Consider the following 18,287-nt stretch of genomic DNA (forward strand, 5'->3'; position numbering starts at 1 on the left):
TCTTCAGATTTGCAGAAAGACTCTACACTTTTCTAGGATAACCCTCCATGTGCATTTGGGAGGACTTACAGCACTATAGACATTCCAGTTCTTCCAGCATTCGTTATTTCAATACCCATCAGAATACCTGTCCATAGAGACCTGGTATCTCCAAAGACTGAACTCAGCTTCCTTGGTGTCATTGATGTGGAGTTACGGATTTTGGCAGTTCATCTTAGGACTTTGTATCTCCCAAGATTCTCATTAAAAAAGAATATTAGGTATCCGATGTGCTTGGGAAATGCTATTGTTCACATATGGATACGGACACATGCTTATCACGAGCATAGAATCCGTTTGCCTGGAATATCCATCTCAAACCTGGACACCTGACACCCAACGCAGTGTTAAAAGCAGAAAAGTACCAACACAAGGTACAGAATCTCATGCCTCCAGATCCCATTTCAGTATCATGGGCTCTGAAAGCCTTTAAAGTCATGATCCAGACTCTGAGGCATGGAAACTGCTCAAAAGCAGTGACATTTTTCAAAAATACTGAATCTAAATAAATTCTGCTTTCATTAAAGAACTCCTAATCATCTCTTTCCCAAATTTCTACATTAGGAGTAGTCTGTGAAACTGGGATTCATCTCACTAAATGTAGATATCTGTAGTCCAGAATCTGTCTCTGTGCCAGTCCCCAGGATCAACCCTCTCTCTCCATTGAATTTCAAGGGAATCCAAGGTGACTACATCAGATGGAGCTGTTTGCACTGTAGACAACTGAAATTAGGTCAGAAAATTCCCATCCCCAGCCACAGTGAATCTGCTATGTGTCAGCTGCTGAACAGAAAAGAACAATTTTATCACTTAATTATCACTTAATGGAGGTGATCTGCTCCATTACGGTCAGTTAGAGTCAGTCTAGCTTCAGGTTCTCTGGAGTCCCATAAAATCTCAGTAACTGTGTTTATTCATGGAGTTAGCACTTAGATATTTGGATGTCAAGAATGACTAATATACCAAATCTCCAGCATAGCCAGAAATAATGTAGGACTTCCAAAATCATTTGCTTAAAAAGAACAATCCCTGCATTGGAATAAAACTGATGTGTAGTCTTGGACCAATAAGATAAAATAAAATTGCCAATATTACATTATCAGACTATATTCACAACTTTTCACTGATAAACAACTTCAACACTACTCTGTTCCACTAGAAATCTTTAATACGTCAGTATTCCTCTTAACATAAACTTTGTAAATATATTTCATTTTCAGAGGAGAAGGAACTGGTTGGAATAAGAGTGTGACTTTCCATTCAGAAAACAAAAATGTGCCAAAGCATTGGACAGTATTTATTTTTCAGTCTGTACATAATTCTATATTTCTGTCAGTGCTACCAAAGTATGTGATGTTGAGCAACAGTCTTACAGAGAATAGCCCTGTTGCATTTATGTCAGTTCATGTCTTTGATAGCTATAAATCATGGAGTACTTCAGCAGAAGACTTTAATGAACTTACAGCCTTTAAGCATTTATTTTATTGATCGGCCCCACCTACTCCTGCTCTAAGCATGTTTTAGAGGAAATATTTAACTGCAGTGAATTAGAAAAGAGTTTGTTTAGTTATATCAATGTATTCTATTTCTATAAAGCTTTTTAACGTTATTATTATTATCATTTAATTTGAAAGCTTTCTATCAATGAAGCTGTCTGCTTTCTGAGTGACAGGAGTCATCCCAGTGTCAAGATCACTTAATAAAAATTGGCAAGGATCTGTTCACTAACAATGAGGCTTCAGGACCATATCTCTATTGCACAGCCTTTGGCTTCAGGTCTCTTCTGAGCCCCACCACAGGCTCCTGTGGTACATTGAATTTTATGTGCTGTTCTGCGGTTTGAGCAGGACCAATTCAAAGCAGTGTTTGAAATGTGATGAGTATATTACAGCCCACAAAACCACTGCTTTTATGACCTGATAATGCTCAAGATGTTGTGCCTAAAGCATAGCAAAAGACCAAGCAAGAATATTTGCAAGTACACGGACTACATGTTGAATGCCGGAGGGTACTCTGGAGGGATGAGAGAGCCAGATCTTCTATAGTCTTATTTGTACTCTGTGACAGGAGTGTGCAGCCCTTTGAAAAGCAGATGGTTAAGGCTTTGCACAGGCTGAAGCTGGCAGGCATTTATGAGCCTGCCTAGTAACCCTGTGAAAGTATATTCCCACTGTGATGGTGCTTGGACAAAAAACAGGAGCAGTGGACTCGTAATGAATGTTCCTACAACTATGCGGGCATAGTGATGATGTGTTTGAAAAAGAATCATATGAAAATAAAAGTTACTGGATCTATTAGATGATTCAGATTTTTCTGGGTCTCCTGATTTCTGATGATAACTTGAAGAAACTAAATGGGAATGTGTGTCTGAGATCTGATGGGACAAGGTAGAGAGGAAAGGAATTTTTCCTTTAAAAAGCAATCAGGACACAAAATGACTTAATCCAAAACACTACACAATTAAATTGTACTCATCCCATCTATCCCCCTCATCTGACCTCCTTTTCCCTTACAGTCAACTAGAAAAACACTGAGACAAAACTTCAAAGTTCAAAGTCAGCTAAGCTGTGACTAAAGTGATGTGGTTCCTGCATGAAATCTATTCAACACTTTCTAAAAGAACATATGATTAGCAGCTGGAGGAAAGCTATGATGAATTAACTGTATCTCAACATCCATATGTTGTAGGCTGGCCTTAATTGCTGTAAATGTTGTCTCTTCAGTGAGCACAAAAGTAGGAAATTCCTTTAAGGAAATAATTAAAAGAAAAAATGTAAAAGCTCTATTGGCTTTACAAACCAAAAAGGTCTGTTGGTAATATGCAGTATGCCTCTAAATGTGCCATTGTTGTTTATGTGTTTTATCATTCCATATAATGTGGAGCAAAACAGCTCTTCTTTGCAAATATATGTAATAAGCAATATACATACAAATCCATACAGTAAATGCAACATTTGGAGTAGGCTCTTCAGAGAGATTTTAAAGTTTGCAGCACTCAGGAGTCTCCACACAGTTGTTTCTGAAGCTGTTGAATTGAGGTCGTGTCAGACAGCTTGCAAGATTTCCCATCATTTTGCACAAATGAACAGAGTTTCTTGTCCTTTAGACCCCACAGGAAGGAATCAACAGAATATTTTGAACTGAAGAAACTGTTCTTTCCTATAGGAAAGGCAGACTTTACTTCAGCACTGGCAGCAAACAATAGAAATTCTATCCCTTACAGTGTTTGTTTCACTTTAAATAAATTAATGAGTTGGCTTGGCTCCTGCAATCTCCAGTTGAACTCTATTGCAGTAGATAATGAGGACAGAGTTGGCAGTGGTGACTGGTTTTGAGATCTTCTTTATACTTATTAGGATATGATGGAAAAGGGGACTGGAGAAAGCCGAAGAAATTGCCCTTGATCAAGCAGATTAATTATTTTTTCCTGAAAAGTTAATGCCAGAAACATTAATTGAAAGATAAAATTTCACCTGACTATATGTGTAATTTAAAGCACTCCTCCACCTTCCCTATGTAACTAACATAAGGAAACTCAATGTATTGTGAGATATATGTCTAGAATAGTTGCAGACTTTTTAATTTAGTATTCATGCTTAATGAATTATGTTCCATTTACAGGCTTTATCTGGGGTGAAATTAAACAGATGTGGGATGGTGGACTACAGGACTACATTCATGATTGGTGGAACCTCATGGATTTTGTAATGAACTCCTTGTACTTAGCAACAATCTCTTTGAAAATTGTTGCATTTTCAAAGGTAACTTTTTTATTATTAATTTCAGCAAAATAATTATGGTAACAAATTAGGCTTCTTCAAACTTTCTTCTGTACTTGATGCTTTTCAAGCTGAACAATGTAAGAGATGCTTAATTTGCTCATGAATCCTCTGCAGCTATGAGAAGTCAGATCAGAATAAGAGCAAAGAAAAGAAAAGATTACAGCTATTTTTTTTTCTTCTACTTGGCTCAGACAATCTTTTTCTTTTTTTTTTTTTTCCTTTAAAAAAAAATCCTTAATAGATATTGTTAAATATAATATTTTTGAAAAAGGCAAATCACAGCTAATACTTAATATTGTTTGTACGGTATTATGTTTTATTTTAGTCCTTGCCTATTTTTCAGTAAGAAGTTACCATCCCTAAGAAAATTTTACCTACCATGCAATACTAGAGGACAGGACTGCATGGAAAGTACTTACTTAAATTTAGGCAGGAAAAAATGCTGAAGAACAAGATTTTAACTTTGTTCTAAATAATCATAAGTGCATCTTGATTAGAAAGTAAAACTGAATGGTATAATATAATCACGTAATGTTGGATATATTCATTTGCTCAACTCCTTCATTGGCTTTTTATTAGCATTGCTTGAAATTTCTTCCAGCAAAGCAGCCTTTCTTTGCAAAATCATGTAATGTCCCATTTCCTATGTATTCAATGTAAATCCATGATACAACAGAAATTGCTTCTAAAGATGAAATATTTGCATTACAAAATGGTCTCAAATGCAAGGAAACCACATCTGAAAAGAAATGAAAGCATTTCTTAGCATCTGTCTCAAAGATCTTGTCACATCCAAGATAACAAGCCCATTTTTACTGGCTGCTCTTATCAGCATTGAACTTAAGATATTCCAACTTCCCTGTCACCATCTACCCCATATATATGGAAGCAGTCTCTGAATTGCCAAGATCCTTCTGGCTGGAAGAGAATAGGAAACTGCTGTCAAGTTTCTGGTTACTGTCCCCAAACTGCAGCTGTTCCTATGGCAGCCCTGCCATTTGTATAGAGCAACATAGGAACCTGTTATTTATGTCATCTGATGATTATCAACAAGGGCACAAGCGTGAGCTGATCAGAGGCGGGGATAAGCAAAGATGTGATCAAGTGACACAACAGCCTCCTCCAATCACAGAAGGTTTCTGACTACAAACTCTTGGAAATCTACTCAATAAAAGAAACTGGGAGATGTTGCCTGAAAGAGAAAAAGGTTCAGATGTGTGGGAAGAGATGTCATTTAAAGTTGGTGCTTGGGCAAGATTTTCTCGTCATAAAGTGTCTGGAATATAAACAGTCATTCCACTGTTCCAGGTAGCAAAGCAAGTCATTCACTGAAAATGCATGTTTCCAAAGCATTGGAGATGGCCAATTACTCACTTTAGAATAATATTATGTTCAAGGCATTATTTCATCCCAGATAGTTTCTGCTTATGGTAATCAGATTCCAAGGTGAGAGTATCTATGTTAATTTGCATCCATCGCTCTCTAAATTAGAGCTTGCATGCCAATCATAATCATCACAGTTCATAAAGCACTATCTTTGGCTCTACAAATTTTTTTTTTTTTTTTTTTTACTGCACATGCAATATTGCACCCAAATAACTCTCCTGTTCTTTTAAAGAGCCTCAGTTTTGGTAGACAATCAAAATACTGTATGTACAATGCTGTAACGAGTCAAGTAATGCAAGTGTAACTTACTTCCTTCAGACACCTGCAACAGACTTACCCAGCTCTGAGTGGGGGTTGAAAGGATTCCAAATGTAACCAGAGCATTTTGATACAAAACTTTTGCTTTCATTTCCTATATCTTTCAATATAGGTTTTTCTAAAATACAGCTTTTCAGTATTTCTCTTTTATCAAATCAGTATGCTAATATTTTAGATCCATCTTACCTTCTTTGAATCACTGCAGCATCTCAAGCTGTCTAAAAAGCCATTGTAACCAACTCCTTTGAATCAAAGAGTGAGACTATCATAGAATCACAGAATCATAAAATGGTTTAGGTTGGAAGAGACCTTTAAGATTACCTAGTTCCAACCCTCCTGATATAGGCAGGGACACCTCCTACTAGACCAGGTTGCTCAGAGCCCCATTCACCCTGACCTCGAATGCTTCCATGGAGGGGGCATCCAGAATTTCACTGTGCAACCTCTTCCAGTATCTCACCACACAAAGTAAAGAATTTCTTACTAATATCTAGTCTAAATCTATCCCCTCCTCTGGACCCGCTGTAACAGCTCTGTGTCCTTATGCTGGGGGCCCCAGAACTGGACACAGTACTCCAGGTGGGGTCTTATGAGAGCAGAGTAGAGAGGCGGAATCACCTCCCTTGACCTGCTGGTCACGCTTCTCTTGATGTAACCCAGGATACAGTTGGCCTTCTGGACTGCATGAGCATATTGCCAGCTCATGTTGAATCTCTCATCAATCAACACCCCCAAATCCTTCTCCTCAGGGCTGCTCTTAAGCCATTCTCCACCCAACTTGTATCTGTGCTTGGGATGTCCTCAGCCCAGGTGCAGGACCTTGCACTTGTCCTTGTTGAACTTCATGAGGTTGGCATGGGCACACTTCTGAAGCCTGTCTAGGTCCCTGTGGATGGCATCCCTTCCCTCTGGTGTGTCAACTGCACCACTCAACTTGGTTTTGTCTGCAGACTTGCTGAGGATACACTCAATTCCACTGTCTATGTCACCTACAAAGTTATTACATAACACTGGTCCCAGCACCAATCCCTGAGGAATGCCACTCATCACCAGTCTCCACTTTGACAATGAGCCATTGACTGCAACTCTCTGAGTGCAACCATCCAGCCAATTCCTTATCCAGTGAGTAGCCCACCCATCAAATCCATTTTTCTCCAATTTGCAAGTGTCAAACCCTTTGCACAAGTCCAGGTAGATGACCTCAGTTGCTCTTCCTTTATCTACTGACATTGTAACTCCATCATAAAAGGCCTCCAAGTTTGTCAGGCATTACTTGCCCTTGTTGAAGCCATGATGGTTACCACCAATCACCTCATCTTTATTTTCCATGTGCATTATTAGGGCCTTCATGAGGACCTGCCCCATGATCTTGCCAGGCACAGAGCTGAGACTTACTGGCCTGTAGTTCCCTGGATGATATTCTGTCCCCTTCTTGAAAATGGAGGTTATGTTTCCCCTTTTCCAATCAGTGGAAACTTCACCAGACTGCCATGACCTTTCAAATATGATGGATAGTGGCTTGACAAATTCATCAGCCAGTTCTCTCAGAAACCATGGATGGATCTTGTTGGATGGACTTGTGCACCTTCAGTTATTTAGATGGTCACACACCTGATCTTCACTTACAGTGGTCAGATATTCCTTCTCCCAGTTCTTAGCTTTGCTTTCTGCAGCTTGGGCGGTGTGGCTACAGCCCTTGCCAGTGAAGGCTGAGGCAAAAAAGTCATTGAATACCTCAGCCTTTCCTGTATCCCTTGTGACCAGGTCTCCATTTTCCTTCCAGAGAGGGCCCACATCTTCCCTGGTCTTCCTTTTATCACTGTTATACCAGTAGAATTTCTTCTTGCTCCTCTTAATGTCCCTGGCTAGATGTAATTCTTTCTGGGTTTTAGCCTCCTTTACCTGATCCCCGGCTGCTCAGACAGCTTCTTTGTATTCCTCCCAAGTAATTTATTCCTGCTTCCACTCCCTGTAGACTTTCTTTTTGTGCGTAAGTCCAGGAGCTCCTTGTTGATCTACAGAGGCCTTCTGGCATTCTCACCTGCCTTCCTTTTTCTCAGGAATATCTCTTGTGTGATAGATGTTCTTAGAGTAAAACTTACTGTTTGTTGCCTGTTTGAAGCTGAGTGATGTACTGATTAAAGGGATGATTATTATTTACAACAGCTGATAGCATAGTGTAAAATTCACAAAAGATTACTGAAAATTCACCAGAGTGCTCAGGATGAGCAAACTGCTAAGACAGCTCAAAGTTATCTGCTTCACTTTCAGTATTCAGAAAAAAATAATGGATACATTTCATATTTTTCAAAAGGCTATGATCTTTGCCTCTAATTGTATATCAGTGTGTGAGGTCTTTAAAATGTTGCACCTAATGAAAATGCTCTCTCCCTGATAAATAATGTGATGAGAAATAGTGATAAAAAGTAAAGTTGTTACATTTTACATGAGTACAGGATGACTGATTTTAAGCAACACATCTGTTATGATTGAGGTTTATAAATATAAACAGAAGAGGTTGTGCTCTAAGAAAAACGGTTGCTTTTATGTTTTTGGAATATTATTTATTTCGTAATGGTATGTCAAATGATGTACAACGACAAGTCATGTGCAAAACCTGTTTGTTTTACCTTAAATATTTTCTAAATCTGAGCATTGGACCAAGTGCTATCCATTCCCAGCTCTGCTAGAGAATGCATACAAATTTATATTACTGACTATATGAGCCTCAGTCTCTGCAATAAAAATCTAGTAGGAAAACATATTCCTGTTCAAGGCAAGAGCTCTGAAAAGTAGTTGAAAGCGTGTTTTTATCTCTACATTTACTATCTTAATGAACACCATGTCAGATACACTCTGCTTAGTAGCAGATGAGATACTTATGCTACCAATTCTGCAGAAGCTGACATTTTTTTTAACTCCTTCCATTGTAAAATGTTTTTGATTGGTGTTTAACCAGTGTCATGGACCAAATGCTTATTTAAATGAGTATCAACCCTTCATAAGAAAAATTCCAGACTCCATTCCTGACTGTAAATATTGTTATAAAGCTCTCTGCTAGCTCCATCTCCACTTCCTACTGATGCTCTGAACTGTAGCAAAATAAATGTAAAGAGTAGGGCATACATTTCATAGAGCAAGAGTTCACATGCACATATGATCTTTTGAGAAAGGATTTAAAAGTGTAGGCTGTTTGTTTTGTTTTGTTTTCCCCTCAAGTGGATAAACATATTTAACTTCTACTGCTTTTATCAGAAACAAGGGAATCATATTTGACCAATGTCCAAGAGGCCATTCAAGGTTGAGGTGGCCTGATTTACATTTCTATTTGATCTCTTTTGCTAATTTCTTTATTACTTCATTACTTTAAGCCTAAAGGGACAACAGTGATCATCCAGCATTTTTCTATCCAATAGTTCAGATAATGCAATTGAATTCCTCCGAATAATGACCGAGAATTGTTACTTTGTATTCTCTTAAGTGATATCATACATTCATCACACATTTTCTTTGTTGCTCTACAGTTTATATGCTCTAACCACTCTCCATATCCTAGTACAGAACTATAAAACTTCAACAAGAGTTGGAGAAGAAATAACCTTCTTCCTCTCCAAAGCATTATAAGCTGGCTTCATAGAGAAGAGGATAGTCTAATGAACAGTGTGATGACCTATGACTCCAGTAGGAATGGATTTAATTCCTTACTCTGTAGAAAACCAGCGTCACTGATGGATGAAACAAAAGGCAGAGTGATTCTTAACTCTTCAGTGGACAATTATTCTCCAGTTTTGGAGTTCTCAACCCCCAAACTGTAAGATTGCCAGATGCTGTCAGTAAATCAAACTGCCAGGGAATGTTGTTAGGCACTGGTACAGCCTCAGTTGCCCTTCCAGCTGAAACAAGCAATCCCAGCATGGTAGTAGGATCCTGCCCTGACAAACAGTGCCCCAGAAAATGTTTAGATCAAGAGCAGTCCTGTTCTGTGGCTGCTGAACATGGAGTGAAAATGTGATGTATTGTTATACTGTTACATCTGGCCACAACTGACAGGAAGAGTCCCTTTCCTTACCACTGAAGACATGCTGAACATCTTTGAAGGATGTGTCTGGGTGGCCCAGGGTAGATATATATAGACTGCATCACAGTCTGTCTTTATATCTGCTTTGCATTATATTATCCCATAGTTTTAGAGGGCTTTGTAGCTTAGATTCTGTCCTCTGATACATCTTATAAAACAGATTAATGAGACCCAATAAATAATGAGTTTGCCACAGTAGTTAAGCATTAGCTGAAAGTAACATCTTTCATCTTCAGTAAATGTTTTGATAGAGCTGGAACAGTAAAGAATCATATTTCCAAGGATCAGACTCTTTGATAATGAGATACACAAGTAGTTTGCCATGGTTCATTAATAAACCACTTTTCCATCATTTGTGAATGTTAGTGATTAAGCAACATACTTATTCCTTGATTAAATATTTTATTCCAACTTTTTTTCAATTTTTTTTATAAATTTCATGCATAATTGTCCTATCTACACTGTTATTCAAAAAATGAGTTTACCTATTTTCCATCTATAATTTTCATTATTCTTGAAATCCAGATATTCAAAAATGGTTATTATTACTTCATCAGAATTGTTAGAAATTATTTTGCCTCTTTAAAAGTCACAATGAAATGCAAAGTGCAGTAAAAAATAAGAAAGTTTAGAGTGTCCCAAAAAATGAAAGTGAAGAATGAGTACACAGAGAACATCCATTTTTTGGTTTTGCTAAGATAAAAAATACTCAGACAGACAAATCGCCTTCCAAAATTCATCCATTTTTATTGTACTCTCAGCAAATTAATGGGATGGCTCATAAAGAAACAGACACTAGTTTGTTCATATAAACAGAGGAGTAATTTTTTTTCCCCTTCTGCTTGTTTTCAGTATAGTGGGTTGGTTCCACGACAGAGCTGGGACATGTGGCATCCAACGCTGGTGGCTGAGGCACTGTTTGCAATTGCAAACATCTTTAGCTCCTTACGCTTGATCTCATTATTCACTGCAAATTCTCACCTGGGACCTCTGCAGATATCTCTAGGAAGAATGCTGCTGGACATTTTGAAATTTCTCTTCATATACTGCCTTGTGCTGTTAGCATTTGCAAATGGATTGAACCAGCTGTACTTCTACTACGAGACACAAGAAACCAAGTGCAAAGGGATACGATGTGCAGAGCAGAATAATGCATTTTCAACGTAAGTGACTGATCTATTTCTAACCTCATGCCAATATTTTACTCATTTAGATATTGTTTACAGGAAAGAGGCTGTCTTTTTGTTCTCTTTTGGTATCTTTTTGGTCAGTGGAATCCTGACAGACACTCCTAAAGTTACCCTAATAATAAATAAATGCCATTAACATTATATCAGTGTATAATAATGTTCATCCTATGCTGCAGCGAAGTCTGTATAACTCAAGATAAATAAAAAGATAAAATAAAAGAGAAGGGGAAGATAATGTGAGATTGGAAAGTACATATTTAGAATTAAGGGATAAAAGATCACTGGATCAGAGTTTTCTTATCTAGGCAGCTGTTGTTCTGTAATTTTTCTGTATCTACTTGTGGGCTTTAAATAAGTCTGGAGTTCTAGAGCATAAGGATTCCTTGTAATTGTGACAAACTCAGGAAGGAAAAAAAAAATCAGTCTAGACTTCCACAGACACAGAGTCTATTCTACATGTTCAAATTTGTATTCTACTTTATATTTTAGCATTTTTTTTACTTTTTCTTTCACTTAAAAATCGATTTTATTTCATTGTTTTTTAATTCATTCACAGCACCTAAACACTACCAAATGAATACTCTTCATCTCATTTCCCATCTAGATTGAACCACTACAATAAAAAATTCCCTGTTATCTTTTATGAATCATATTTAGGCTGCTTTTAAAGAATGTTTAATATCAGTGGCATCCTTCTCAAATATATATATATTTTAAATAACACCTTTTATGTCATCTTAATCAAATAACTTTGCTCAGGCACAGCATATTTATAACCTTGCATATTAATAACCTTTTATGCAGGTCTAACTCCAACTTTTGAGTGGGCACAGGTCTGAATAGAAAAACACAGGGGAGGTTTTCGGTGCTGATCATGAGAGAAAATAATATTTTTCGTTATTGTCATTTAGCTTCCTATCTGCTGCCCCAAACTTCTCCAACTATCATGTCAAGTAGTTGCAAAAGCACGTGTAATTTGAGAGTGGCATATTTGTCTTTTTAGTGTCTGTATTCTTTAAAAAAAAAACAAATGTACGCTAAAGATACAAATGCCCTTGTAACTATACTTCACTTTTTTGTCTCAATGGCTCTCAACAAGTAAAAATGGCGTAAGTTGGTATAATCAAACAAATACAAGCATACCATAACTACTTTAACATGTTGCTAAAGCGCAATCAGTGAGTTACTTTTGGATCCTTGTTCTACCCTCTAAAGTCAAAGCACAGAGACAAAATTCTTCAAAGACAGATGTCCAAAAAAATATCTCCAAAATATATCCTTTGGAGGTTTGAACAGACTCAATCTTGCACATACAGGCTTACTTATTTTATTGGTGTGTTGGATATCTATAGGTTCAAATCTGAAACATATAGATAACGTTTCTCCAAAATAGTATTCTATATATATTGCCTTTATTGCAATGAACACCATCCACCTGCGTCAAGTGAAGGACTTTGTGTGTCTTGGGAAAAACTGAATGATCTGAAAAGTATATGTGTTGGTATTAAACAGCTTTTCCTTTTGGACTTTGTCTTTCAGATTATTTGAAACTCTGCAGTCATTATTCTGGTCTATATTTGGACTTATCAATCTGTATGTGACCAATGTGCAACCAAAGCATGAATTTACTGAATTCGTTGGGGCCACCATGTTTGGTACCTATAATGTAATCTCTCTGGTTGTTCTACTCAACATGCTAATAGCCATGATGAATAATTCTTACCAGCTTATTGCTGTAAGTTGTTTATTTATTAATAATATATACTAATATATACTTTCCTTCTGTTCCTACACCACCCCCCCCTCTTTCTTTTTTTCTCTGGCAGTAAATCTATTTTAAGTATAGAATATAGGGTTTGTTCTAATTATTTTGCACTGTTGAGGAAGGGTACAGAAATTAGACCACAACTGGTCTGGAGCAGGAGTGAATTTTCCCAGAACTCAGAATGGGAAAGAGGTAGCCCTACTTAAGAAGGCAACTAGTGAGTAGAGAAGGCTGCCTTGGAGCTGCCAGCAAGTGACAAAGGTTTCGACACTGCCCAGAATACACTGTGCAGGGTTTGTCTCAAGAAAGAGACTCTGCCACAGATTGTTCAGTCCCTACTTTATTTTTAACATGTTGATTAACATTTATAACATCATTATTTTTGGATTCTTGTACAACACAAATATACAGTGAGTAGAAATTAATTGCTTGAATTTCACATACAATTTTGGACTAGTTAACAAATGAAACAAAAGGTCAGGACTCCTCCTTAAGCAGTGTATTTTTTTCTTGTTTCATGAAAACTGTCTTTATCCCTCTCAGAGCCGTTGGTTTATTTTTAATTCTCAGCTGACTATTAATGAGACTAATGAAATTAAAGTCTGATTTGTTGTATGATAATTCAAATATAGTAATGTAGAAAGCAAACAAATACAAGAAAGCCTCACATTCTTAAGATTTTTAAACATGTTTCCTTTTTTTTAATTATGAAGTTTTCCACAAAAGAAATTATGACTACATGTGTTTATTTAACAGCAGTTATAGTAGTTATAGGGTTAGTACATAGTTATACACCACGACATACTAACATTCACAAAAACACATACTGCAGGCAGAATACTTTTCTCCAAGAATGTCTTAATAACTGTTTTGATTGTAGTATATATGCCTAAATATTAAAGTTTGGGTTACCACAGTGGTTGAAGTTTTTGGCCTCTATGTCTGTTGTCCAAATCAAACATTATTACTTTACATTTCTTGTTTTGCAGCAAAAAAAATTTGCAATTTTTTCAAGCCCTGGGTTTTGATTGTTTTTTTTAACTGTGCGATATTTTATAAAATCCAGAAGAAATAAAATTACAAACTAAAAATCAAAACACCAACAACCAGTTCCAAATATGTACTTTTGAAGTAGGAGAAAGAGAAGGATATTCAACTCAACAGACTGAAATAGCCTCATGATTTGTGGATAACCTATTTGTGAATTTCTGGGGCTGGCAGCTGAGAGAGTGCATGAGGCTTACAGACTTGTTGAAGCTGCTACACAGCAGAGTAATTAGAGTGATCTATGTGGAATAACGATGAGCTGCTATTATAACAAAATATCTCTATCAGAAACATAGCATTTTTTCTGCTTGTAATTATCCTTTCTTGTTTGACTGATTGTTAATTATTTAAAAACCCGTAGCTAAGCAAGAAAGGTTGAAAGCATATATACATTGTATGTGTGAAATATCTCTTTACTGGAGTAAAGAGTAAAGTTTCTTTGTGTTAAAGACCTTCTTTCAAAAGAAGAGACAAGAAAATTCATTAGTGTTCCAGGATGGTTCTAACTTTAGGTTCAGCTTTTCTAGAGGTTTGTTTTGCCTTCTTTGTTACAGCAATGTGTGCTTCTGTTGTATTTCTTCTGCACAGGATCATGCAGACATTGAATGGAAGTTTGCTCGGACAAAACTCTGGATGAGTTACTTTGAAGAAGGAGGGACTCTGCCCACTCCTTTCAATGTCATACCAAGCCCTAAGTCTCTCTGGTATCTAATTAGGTGGTTATGGAGACACCTGTGCAAGAAGAAAATTAGAAGAAAACCTGAAAGTTTTGGAACAATAGGGGTAAGTCTTATGCTCTTCTCTGCCCTTAGTCCTCCTCTTTTCTATACAGTTAAGTATTTCTCAGCCTTGTCAGAGAACAGAGGCCCCTGAAATGTCAAGTACTGTGGATAGCAATTACATAATAATTCTCACAGAGAATTATGATGCTATTTTTTTTTAAGATTCAAGTCAATGTATTTGACTAAAGAGAAAACATCATTGGATTTCTGTGTAGCAGTATGAAGTATGATGATGCTTCACCTAAAGATAGCACAAGAAAGATCAAAAGCATTACAAACATCAAGGAACATTTGTCTATCACTCTCAGAGTTCTAGATGATGCTCCAAGTGTCATAATTCAAGTACTATTGACATTACATGAACCACAGAACTGTGTATAAACTACCCTGCCACATTCTTTCTATCTCTTTGTCTCTCTGTCTACATGTATTGAAATGAGTTTACCGTAAAAGCATTTTTACCAACAGCTGTTTCCATTAAAGAAAGCATTTTGAAATGTAGCCACTTACTGGGAATTGCTTACTTGAATTTACAAGTTATTTCAGAATCACATTACTATCCTGTTCTAATAGTGCTCATTAGAAGCAGAAATGTCTACAGGGAAAAAAAAGGGGGGGGGGGGGGGGGGGGGAGAAAGACACACAAAGGTTTCTGCTAGGACAGAGTTAATTTCCTTCATAGTGGTTTGTTGTGTTTTGGCTTTAGAAGAAAAATAATGTCTATAACACACTTCTACTTTAGTTGTTGAAGAGCAGTGCTTACAGAGCCAAAGACATTTAGGCTACTGGTGCTGCCGTGACAGTGCAGGGCTGCAGTGCTGCCCAGGCTTGGGGGGTACATGAGGCTGGTGGGGAACAGAGCCAGGACTGCTAGTCTAAATTGGCCAAAGGGATATTCCTTACCATATGTCATGCTGAACAATAAAACTGGGGGAGTTGACTTTGGGGAGCACGCTACTTGGGAGCTGGCTGGGCATTGATCACTGGGTAGCGAGAAACTCCGTTGCATGCCACGTGTTGTGTAAATGCACCTCTCTCTATATAGAGATAATTATCATCACTATTGTTTTTCCCCTTCTTATCTTTCCTGGTAAATGGTTTGTATTTCAATCCATGAGTTCTACTAATTATTTCTCTATATTCTGATTCTCTCTCCCATCTCACTGGGTGAAGGGAGTGAGCGAATGGCCGTCTGTGTAATGCTGAGCTGGATGCTGGGTTAAACCACAACAGTTCTGCATTTGGATTCAGCAGATATCTGTGTAATATCTCAACCACAGTCTTTCTCTGGTAGCTGCAATGGATAAATTTGAATGTATTTCTCCTAATTTAATCCAGTTGAGACTTTTCAGTCAGCAGCACAATTTTCAGGCAACAACCTGATCCATCAGCAAATAAATCTCTCTAGGAATGTTTTCTGAGTGTTGAATAAAAAGATCAAGTCAGTGCATGATTAACTAGTCCTCAGTTAGGCAATGCTAGCATAAATAAATAAATAAACAAATTAATATATTGTGAGTCAAATGTGGATGATGGCTTTTTCACTATAAGTATTTGGTAAGTATAAGTGTTTTCACTGTAAGGAGCTCAGGTAGCGAAGCATCAAGTGAGAGTATATGAGTGTTACGTAAGGGGAAGAAGACAGGACTGTAGTCCTCATGCTACTGACCGTGGTTACAATACACGAAAGAAGCCAAGAGTGTGGTTCAATTGTTTGCTGGACCATTACTCTAAGACTTCTTTTTATATTTTTCTTTCTTTCTTTCTTTCTTTCTTTCTTTCTTTCTTTCTTTCTTTCTTTCTTTCTTTCTTTCTTTCTTTCTTTCTTTCTTTCTTTCTTTCTTTCTTTCTTTCTTTCTTTCTTTCTTTCTTTCTTTCTGTGGCTTTGTTACTAGTTTCTTGACAAAGTGGGTAATAAGCCCATTTTTTTCCTGTCTATTCTCCTGTCATATCCTGGTATTCAGTTTTATCACTAGGTACACCTCATGGAACAAGTTCATAGAGATGCACAGATGCATGATAAGGAGGCAGTGCAACACATAAAACTAAATCACATTTCCTAAACTGATGAATAGATTCTTTTTGTACTCTGTGAAAAGCTTCTAATTGGGCTTATTGCAATATCATGATCTTGTTGACCATTCTGAAAGGGAAGTATGCTTCACTTCGCTGACATGCTTGAAGATATGAAAGAAAGAGACAGAAAAAGAAGCTTGTGAGCATGAGTATCATATTGAAACAAACTAACAGCAGACTGTAAGAAAGAAGCACTAAAAAAAATCCTTCATATCATTATTAGAAAAGCAGTGTAGACAAATAGTGGTTCAGACAGAAATAAAAACAAAAGACAAATTGAGAATGAATGGTGAAAAAATGAGAATAGAGCATCTTTGTGTAAGCTAACAAAGAAAGGAAGAAAATTTAAAGAGCAAGTGGAGGAAAAAGTGTGATTTTTTTTAGAAATAGAGAGACTTGTACTTGTGTAGGGGGAGAGTGGGCAATGCTTCTAGGCATTTGTTAAGCATTTGGTAGGGATAATTAGCTAGTGTTAACTGATAGAGTGATATTAAATCAATGGAGAAATGCCAGTGCATAGCGGCTGAGGATCTATAGTTAGTTATCACAATATCCCTATCTGACTGGGACACATCCAGAATACTCTTATCCATCCCTGAAAAGCCTTCAAGACAATATTCTATGTCAGACTTTCCATCCAGGATTATTTTTCCTTTGTTTCCCTCTCAACTTGCTGCTCTGGAAGTAAATTCATTCCTGGCTGTCTGGAAGGAGAAAGAAAGAGGCAGGGTGCTCTCAGCCCTACATGGTGAGAATGGGGGTTCAGGCAGACCACCAGGTCCCAGCAACTGCCTCCTACTGAGGTGCCTAAATAAAAACTGCTTGACAGAGCAGCTTAGGTTTTGGAAACCTGCTGCAGCAAAGGGTCAATGGATAAGGAGTGTATATACAAAGTTGCTTGGCAATTTTTCCACATTTAAAACCATGGATTTTTAATTAATTAATTAATTAATGTATACCAGCTTCGAAGAACCTTTTGTTGGGAAAGACTTTTCAACTTCAGGACAGAATTTCTGACTGAAGTGCATGCTAAGAATAGCAAATAGCTTGGGCTATGGGAGACCCAAATTCACTTCCATTCTCCAGTGGGTATTTAACTATTTTTGCCAAGCAGAGCAGCGCTGACAGAGTCGGCGTAGTAGTGAATCCCAGAGTAGTGAATATCCTGGAGGAAAAGGTGCTCCCTTGGAAAAACAGAGAGAAGGAGGTGAACCTGGTTTCTCTGTGATTTGGATTTGAACTACTAATAACTGATCTAATTGGAAGCAGAGGACATGAGGGAGAGATATAAGGACTTTTTGTGTGTATGTGGTTCTTTTTTCTTTTCTATAAACTACAAAGGAAAAGAAAAACATTGTTTGAGGAACAAAAGTGGAAATCATGAAGCTCTATGAGACAACAGGGCTATATCCATCACTGGTTCTCACTACGGAATAGGCAATTGGCTGCAAGTGTGTCTGAAACCTTTCCAAAACAGTTTTCACCAGCTGAGCTACCATTTAACAAGATTTCCCACTGCCTGGAAGAAGTGAGTGGCCTTGGTTGACCAGACAGATTCAGAGCATCTCTCATACTCTGAATACTGTTATCCTCTTCAGTTAGCTCCTCAGGTATAACAGGAGTCCCAGCACAGCTGTCTGATTTAGGAACATTTTGCATTTTTTAGGCCCACTTATGCATTCAAGCTCCAAAACATTGAGTATGCACTATGCCCTGTGATTTCTGCATGGGGAAAATCTGTCTTTAGATACCAGAGTGTGAGAGCCACTGTTCACTCAGGTCTACACACAGTTCAGATAGATGTAAAGCAGACACAATTAAGGT

The 18,287-nt window shown here is 37.4% G+C and overlaps 1 protein-coding gene across 1 annotated transcript in view; it reads left to right on the top strand.

Moving 5' to 3' along the window:
• TRPC4 (transient receptor potential cation channel subfamily C member 4) overlaps positions 1-18,287 on the top strand; it is a 141,026-nt gene that overhangs the window by 109,392 nt on the left and 13,347 nt on the right. Inside the window, exons 5-8 of the mRNA XM_417089.8 lie at positions 3,661-3,800; positions 10,456-10,766; positions 12,333-12,528; positions 14,194-14,388. Of these exons, the coding sequence (XP_417089.3) occupies positions 3,661-3,800; positions 10,456-10,766; positions 12,333-12,528; positions 14,194-14,388 (842 nt within the window). The remainder of the gene's footprint in view (positions 1-3,660; positions 3,801-10,455; positions 10,767-12,332; positions 12,529-14,193; positions 14,389-18,287) is intronic.

The sequence above is a fragment of the Gallus gallus genome, chromosome 1 (assembly GCF_016699485.2).
Source record: "Gallus gallus isolate bGalGal1 chromosome 1, bGalGal1.mat.broiler.GRCg7b, whole genome shotgun sequence".
Classification (NCBI taxonomy): Eukaryota; Metazoa; Chordata; class Aves; order Galliformes; family Phasianidae; genus Gallus; species Gallus gallus.